An 8587-nucleotide genomic window follows, 5' to 3' on the forward strand; every position below is an offset into this window, starting at 1 on the left:
AAGAAGAAGAAGAAGAAGAAGAAGAAGAAGAAGAAGAAGAAGAAGAAGAAGAGGAGGAGGAGGAGGAGGAGGAGGAGGAGGAGGAGGGGGAGGGGGAGGAGGAGGAGGACTGTGGAGTTCTTGGTGCTCTCTGAGCTTGGTGATTTTTTTGCACACATTTCATTGCCCAACTAGGTAACATCATCAGTGCTGGAAGAAGCGGGAGGAGCAGGAGCAGGAGCAGGAAGAGGAGAAGCAGGAGGAGCAGGAGCAGGAGCAGGAGCAGGAAGAGGAGCAGGAGGAGGAGGAGGAGGAGACCCCTGCCTGTCATCAGCCGATCCTCCCCTGTGTCTGTGAGGATAGGCAGCTCTCCGTCTGGTTGACCACCTCCCCCAATGCCTGAGGGGCCTGGGACAGCATCATCCTCAGCCCCGGCCTCTCCAAACAGTGCCATCCCCGTCGGATGGTCCCAGTTCCAACAGCCCCTCTTCCTCCGAACTGGGATCTGATGGGGCCATGACAACTTACAACCATTGCAGCATCCCCATGGTGATATAATCAAAATTCAGATGCTTGGCAAACTGGCTTCTATTTATGACGGTCGCAGGGTCCCGGGGTCGCGTGTTCCCCTTTTGCGACCTTCTGACAAGCAAAGTCAAGAGGGAAGCCAGATTCACTTAACAATCGTGACTACCTTAACAACTGCGGTGATTCACTTAACAACCATGGAAATGAGGTTGTAAAATGGGGCAAAAAATCACTTCAACAACGGTCTCACTTAGCAACAGAAATTTTGGGGTCAATTGTGGTGGTAAGCCGAGGATTGCCTGTACTGGGTCCTAGTTTTAGCCCATCCTTGTTGATTTTAAGCTTTAAAATTATAAAATATTTTTCACCTTTTCCTATTCTTGCTTCTATCCTGTTGTGAGCCACCCAGAGTCACACTGATAGTGAAAGGGGCAGCATGTACATTTCATGAAGAAATAAGTCAGGCAGATGTTGAAAGATCTTAAAAATACGGAGGGACGGAGAAGCAAGTTGGGGAAAACATTTGCTTTTATTCATTCATTCATTCATTCATTTATTCATTCATTCTCAACCCCATTACTCTTAGAAGACATAGTGAGCACAAAGAGTAGCTCTTACAAAAAAGGAAATTGATTTGACCACCACCTCTTTGGCCACACAAAAGCCACAGTGTCACTTAGCAATAAATGATCTGTGCATCTCCCCTAACAATAATTTGTTCTTTGCTCCGAGTCAATCAGTTGAGGAAAGGGACGGACAACTCATACCTCAGTCAAGAGTTCCCGGTTTAGTTGAAGAAATTTGGGGTGCCATAAGGATCCGATGAAAGGCAGAGGTGTCGGCCCTGGTGGATAGCGCCTTCTTTGAAACTGCAGCCTCACCAGTTGGACAACCAGGAGGCAGAGCAGGAGAAAAATGAAGCTGAGCACCAGCATTTCTGTGCAGCTTCTCAAAGGAGTGTGCTGGGACTTCGCTTGCAGAATCCCTTTTGTTCTTCTGAGTTTCTTCCCATGGGCGGGATCCTACACAGAGGATTTCAATCTGCCTTCCTTCTTTGGCAAGTCTGCTTCCAGTTCCACTTCTCTGCTTCAGGGCATTTTCATCTTTGGATCCAGTTCAGAAAATTATGTTATAAGGTTAATGGAAGGAACGACGTGTCTAGCTGAGTGACTTCTCTTACACTGGTGTGGCTTGTGTGAAAGATTAAGCTGGCTTGGCTGTACAGGTAATCCTTGACTTTCAACCACAATGGCGCCTAAGTGAGTTTTGCCCCAATTTATGACCTTTCTTGCCACAGTCGTTAAGTGAATCACTGCAGTTGTTAAGTTACTAACACGGTTGTTAAGTGAACCAGGATTCCCCACTGATTTGACTTGACAGAAGGTTGCAAAAGGGGATCACATAACCCCGGGACACTGCAACCGTCGTAAATATGAGTCAGTTGCCAAGCCTCTGTATGTTTGATCATGTGACTGTGGGGGATGTTGCAATGGTCATACATGTGAAAAACATTCAGTGCCACTGTAACTTTGAACGGTCACTAAACGAACAGCAGTAAGTCGAGGACCACCTGTATCTACTTCCAAAGGGGCATCTTCCATGCCTTCCTTCCTTCATTTCTAAATATGTCATCCCATCTTTTGATCAGGAAGAAACTCATACATTTAATTTTGGAATTACAAAGAAAAATTGGTGGCATTGAAAATTAAGAGCTAATAAATAAGTTCCGTAAGGAAGACTGAGCGATGAAGAATTGAGGCTTTTGAACTGTGGTGTTGGAGGAGACGCTTCAGAGTCCCTTGGACTGCAAGGAGATCCGATCACTCGATCCTAAAGGAAGCCTGCCCTGACTGTTCTTTGGAAGGACAGATCCTGAACCTGAAGTTCAAAAACCTACGGAGATTCTCAAGTCATCCAGGTCATAGTCGTCCCAAAGACGCTTTTTCACGAGGCAATGGGACTTTCTTGTTTTTTCTTTGAAGACGTTTTGCTTCTCATCCCAGAAGCTTCTTCAGCTCCAACTGGATAGTGGGGAATGGAAGGATTTATACTCCTTGCAGACAGCTGGTCGTTTGCCTTCTTTTAGTGGGTCGTTGAGGCCACTTGGAGGTTTATTTATTGGGGAAACAAAACAACCACTTCATAAATGCGTGGCACAACATAGGAGAACAAACCCATCAGGACAAGATTCAGCAGTGCATCTGCATTTAAAAGATAAAGGCCGCTCTTTCGAAGACAGCAAAGTCCACATTCTGAACAGAGAGGACCGCTGGTTTGAAAGAGGGGTCAAAGAGGCCCTCTATGTCAAAATTGAACAGCCCTCTCAATAGAAGGGGAGGGATCTAACACCTACTATCTCCAGTCTACAACACAGTCCTTTCAGCAGGTCCAAGAAGGCTCCACACCCATTTGCACCACTCAGGTGATCCTGAGGACACAGATAAACCTCCAGGTGGGCTCAGCGACTCTCTAAGAGAAGGCAAATGACCAGCTGTCTGTGAGGAGTATAAATCCTTCCATTCCCCACCCTCCAGTCAGAGCTGAAGAAGCTTCTTGGGTGAGAAGCAAAACATCTTCAAAGAAAAAACAAGAAAGTCCAGTTGCCTCGTGAAAAAGCATCTTTGAGGCTCAAATACTTTGGCCACCTAATGAGAACCAAGCGCTCCTTGAAAAAGACCCTGATTTAAGATTTAAGGAAAAAAGGAGAATGGCAAAAGGGCGAGATGGGTAGATAGTGTCATCGACACAAAGAATGTGGATTTGGGGAAAGTCCAGGAGACAATGGAGGACAGGAGGGACTGGCGTGCAGTGGCCTACACGGTCGCGAAGAATCAGACACGACTTAGCAACTGAGCAACAAACAAACCGGAATAAATAGGTTAAGCATAAATAACATTAGTAAAGTATACTGGTAGTCCTTGACTTACGACAGTTCATTTAGTAACTGTTCAAAGTTATAACAGTACTAAGAAAATGAACTATGACCGCGTTTCACACTTACGACCGTTGCAGCATCCCCCATGATCACATGATCAAAATTCAGAGGCTTGGCAACTGACTCATATTTAGGACGGTCGCAATATCCCGAGGTCACGTGATCCCCTTTGGCGACCTTCTGACGAGCAAAGTCAATAGGGAAGCCAGACTCACTTAACAACTGTGTTACTAAGTGATTGCAGTGATTCGCTTAACAACTGTGGCAAGAAAGGTTGTAAAATGGGGCAAAGCTCACTTAACAAATGTCTTGCTTAGCGACAGAATTTTTGTCCTCAACAGTGGTCGTACGTCGAGGACTGCCTGCATATTGTAGTAAATATAATATCGCAAGCATGAAACCGATGGTACTAGGAGGTGAGTTTCTTAAGAAAAGAATTCCACAGGTTGAGGAAAACAATCCAAAAAACAAAAAAAAACAGATCTTCCTTCTCTTTCCATTTCTGTTTTATTTTCACTGGGTGACATTCCAATATTCAGTTGGCTGAGAATTAAAAATCGCAGCAGAATAATAATAATAATAATAATAATAATAATAATAATAATAATAATAATAATAATAATAATAATAATAATAATAATAATAATAATAATAATAATAATAATAAAGTTGGAAGGGACCTTGGAGGTCATCTAGTCCAACCCCCTGCTCAGGCAGGAAACCCTGTACCATTTCAGACAAATACTATAAGAACAAAATGAAAAGCAATTTTATTGTCTTTGTAGAGTAGAGAGCTAATTCCCCCAGAAGACAGAAATAAAAAAATGAAAGCGATCTTGGTAACTAATGCACAGGATGAAAAGAAGGACATTTAATCTAATAGAGGAGAGAAGCAACCTGGAATTAAGGAGAAATTTCCTAACAGTGAGGACAATTAACCGGTGGAACAGCTTGTCTTCAGAATTCGTGGGCGCTCCATCACTGGAGATTTTTAAAAAGAGATTGGACAGCCACTTGTCTGAAATGGTTAATAGGGTCTCCCATTTGAGCAGGGGGTTGGACTAGAGGACCTCCAAGGTCCCTTCCAGCTCTATTCTGATAGATTGATTAATAGAGAAATATGCAAGGTTCTTCATTTAGGAAAAAGAAATAAAACGATGGGTTTCCTAGGGTGGCTTGTGAGAAAGTTCTTGTGTAGGTGGATGATCAGCGAAATACATGCCGGCAATTTGCAGAAAGTCCTATTTTTACATTGCATCATCAGGAATATATTTTCCCAATCGTGACAATTAGTGGGTGTAGCTGTGATACACACAGATTAAAAATAAAGACCCAAGGAAAGATTTGATCGCATTGTTGCAGCAGCCACATGATTTTAATTAAATCAACTCTGTGGACATTCTTGGCAATGGCCTGTACCTATCTTGAATATTTGGGCCATCAAAGATTCAAACAGGAACAGCTTTGGAGAAAAACAACAAGGAGTAAAATAGGACCCTGCCTGCTTCAAAAATGGCGCAGAGACGATGCTTGGAGCTTGCACAGCGCAAACACAGCCCCCTCCCCACTCTTCATTAAAGCAATGCCATGTTTTTTCAGCCTTCCACATAAACCTGAAATGTGGATGCCTGAGAAATCAATGTATGAAACCGACTTCTTGATTGCTGTGACCTGAAGATGCCTGGAGGGACCCATCCTCATGAATGAACTCCATTTCCTTCCTAGTCCACTGCTACGGCAGCCTAAAACCATCCTTAGATATCTTGGTTTAGGAATAGTTGTTTTCCTTCTTCACCCTACTTCAAGGCTGCCCATCCCAACAAGGTAACCAAGTGAGGAACCTGGTGGGCATGACCAACTGGGCAAAGGGATCTATCTCGGCTCCAAACTTGGCCTAAGGCTCAGGCAAGCCTGTGTTGTCCCCAGCTCAGGGGATGAAGAACACCAGACACAAGGTGCAGGTTTTTTTGAAGCGCTTCAGCAAAAGGGGCCCCGGCGCTCAGAATGCCAGGACCCAGAACAAAGGATTCAACAAGCTTTTCTACAGTTTTTCAAGGCAGGATGAAGAAGCATGGTCTAATAGGCATTCTGAAAGTTGTCTAAAGCAGGGGTGTCAAACTGTCGGCCTGCGGGCCGGATGCATCATAGCGAAACTGCGCCTACCCCATTGGCGGCAATGGCAAGAAAGTCACGATACGTTGTGACACGTCACGTGACGTTGCGAGTTTGACACCCCTGATCTAAAGGGTCTTCTATTAGCGCCATCCCTATTTCTAAGTCTTAACTCTTAACCATTTCAAAAGTTATCTAACAAATATTCTATTGGCTCTGTTTCAACCCTATTCCTAAAAGTTAACTAATAAGCACCCTAGAACAAGTCATTTCAACCAGTGGTATGGGTACCCCCTGTGGTACATTGGCACCTGGCAGGTGGTACGCGACCATCCTAGAAAAGTGGTAGCGGGGGAGGGGAATGAGCTGTACCGGTGGCAGCACCGCACAAGCCTGAGCGAGAGATGGCTGGAGCTGCAGGGCTGTCAGGGCTCAGCGGAAGCGCCAGGATCAGCGCCAGGATCCAGCTGGAGCTCGGCGCTGATCCTGGCACTTCTGCTGAGCCCTGAAGAAGCGCCGATCAGCTGGAATGTTGCAGCCTCTCCAGGCTCTTGTGATTTACATTAAGATGCTTAGCAACTGATTCATATTTATGACGGTCACAGTGTCCCAGGGTCATGTGAAGTGACCAAAACCTGCTGCAACCACCCAGCAGATGGGGGGAATAAAAACCAAACACCCCCCACTCCACCCCCGCTGCCAATCCTCAACAGAAATGCTCATAACAATGAAAACCTCAGACAGGAGGAAGAGTGCCGCTGGGTGGGCAGGCAGGTGTCTTGCTCGGCTGTGGCTTGGGGGGCACTTTTTTCAGTGCCATTGTAACTTCGAACAGTCACTAAGCAAACTGTTGTAAGTCGAGGACTACCTGTACTTTATCACTTTTTTCCTTTTGGGGGGGGGTTCATCAAGTTTTTGACACTTAGCTAGGCGACTGGTGGTACTCGGATGTTGCCATATCCTAAAAGTGGTACAATGGGTGAAAAGATTGAAAAGCCCTGTTCTAGAAGACATTTAGCAAGTCTTCTACTGACTGTGTCTTAGTCCTGGACAGCCATTTGTCCGAAATGGTATAGGGTTTCCTGCCTGAGCAGGGGGTTGGACTAGATGACCTTCAAGGTCCCTTCCAACTTTATTATTATTATTATTATTATTATTATTATTATTATTATTATTATTATTATTATTATTATTATTATTATTATTATTATTATTATTATATGTCTTGTCTGATGTGCCTGACAGTCAACTCTTGTTTTCTACATTGAAAGGAGCCCCACCTTTTCCTTTATCTTTGTTATACGGGCCATGCAGATACATATCTCCTCCCTGAGTTCATGCCATACGTTGGCAGAGACAAGTTGACAGAGGCAAATTGGCAGAGACAAGTTGATAGAGGCTAGTTGGCAGAGATAAGCTGGCAGAGGCTAGTTGGCAGAGATGAGCCAGTAGAGGCAGGTTGGCTGTAGCAAACTGGCTGTGGCGAGTTGTCCCTTCACGCAGGGAAACTGGGGAGAAGGAAGAAGTAGGGTGAACTCCCCAAATGGGGAAGAGCAGAGAACCCTCTCTAGAACTTCCTTGCCTCATTGCATTCATTTGTCTCAGGGGCTGCCCCAAAGAAGAGGGAGTCAAGCTATTCTCCAAAGCCCCTGAAGGCCGGACAAGAAGCAACGGATGGAGAAACTGATCAAGGAGAGAAGCAACCTGGAACTAAGGAGAAACTTCCTGACAGTCAGAACAATTAACCAGTGGAACAACCTGCCTCCAGAAGCGGTGAATGCTCCAACACCGGAAGGTTTTAAGAAGAGACTGGACAGCCATTTGTCCGAAATGGTATAGGGTTTCCTGCCTGAGCAGGACTAGATGACCTCCAAGGTCCCTTCCAACATTATGGATCATCGCACAGTCAGCCAGATGTTCAGACTGGATTTGGCATTTTTGTCTACCTATCGAGTCCTTACCAAGGACCTGGGATAGGCAGATGTGAATGTTTGATGTTATTACAGATATCGTCGCAGGATGGAAGCAGTTCCTAGTAAGGCCGCCTTTTGCAATTGACTAATGGCAAATTTGTCAATGCCAATTGTGTTCAAGTGGTGCTCCAGCTGTTTTGGGATTGCACCCAAGGTGCCTATTACTATTGGTACTACCCTTGCTTGCTTTTGCCACAGTCTTTCTATTTCTATTTGTAGTTCTTTGTATTTTGTTATCTTCTCCAGTTCTTTCTCGTCTATTCTGTTGTCTCCAGGCACTGCCACGTCCACTATCCAGACTTTTTTGTCTTTCTTATTGTCAATTGTTAAGTCTGGGGTGTTATGTTGCAGGTGTTTGTCTGTTTGAATTCTGAAGTCCCAGAGCAGTTTAAATTTATCATTTTCTATGACTTTCTCTATTTTATGATCCCACCAGTTCTTGCTTACAGGCAAATGATATTTCTTGCAGATCTTCCAATGCACCATTGTTGCTACTTTGTCATGCCGCTGCTTGTAGTCAGTCTGTGCGATCTTCTTGCAGCAGCTTACCAGGTGGTCCACTGTTTCTTCAGCATCTTTGCATAGGCGGCACTTACTGTCTGTTGCTGTCTTCTCAATTTTGACTTTATATGCATTTGTCCTTAAGGCTTGGTCTTGTGCAGCCAGAATTAGTCCCTCGGTCTCTTTCTTCAATTTTCCTGCTCTTAGCCATTGCCATTGCCAATAATAATAACATCATCATCATCATCATCATCATCATCATCATCATCATCATCATCATCATCATCATCATTATTATTATTATTATTATTATTATTATTATTATTATTATTATTATTATTATTATTATCTTCCTTGCCGCGTTGCAATCATTGTCGCTGCTGCTCCACAACCTTCCCACTTTTCTCAGCTGTTTTTCCACCTTGCTAGTCCGAGTCCCTTGCCAAGAAAGGTAAGATACAAAATCACATCAATCATGTAAATGTTAGTTGGTAAATTATACAGTTTTTTTTAAAAAGGAAGCTTTTTTTTATAAGTTGCTTCTGCAAAATCTCTTACT

At 44.2% G+C, this 8587-nt stretch overlaps 1 protein-coding gene across 1 annotated transcript in view; it reads right to left on the bottom strand.

Annotated features, from left to right (window-relative positions):
* LOC107302589 (cytochrome P450 2J2-like) overlaps positions 1-1442 on the bottom strand; it is a 19777-nt gene extending 18335 nt beyond the window's left edge. The window contains exon 1 of the mRNA XM_015831706.2: positions 1275-1442. Coding sequence (XP_015687192.2) covers positions 1275-1442 — 168 coding nt within the window. The remainder of the gene's footprint in view (positions 1-1274) is intronic.
* Positions 1443-8587: the final 7145 nt, after the last annotated feature.

Source organism: Protobothrops mucrosquamatus, unplaced genomic scaffold, assembly GCF_001527695.2.
Source record: "Protobothrops mucrosquamatus isolate PMUCROS unplaced genomic scaffold, P.Mucros_1.0 scaffold_276, whole genome shotgun sequence".
Lineage (NCBI taxonomy): Eukaryota > Metazoa > Chordata > Lepidosauria > Squamata > Viperidae > Protobothrops > Protobothrops mucrosquamatus.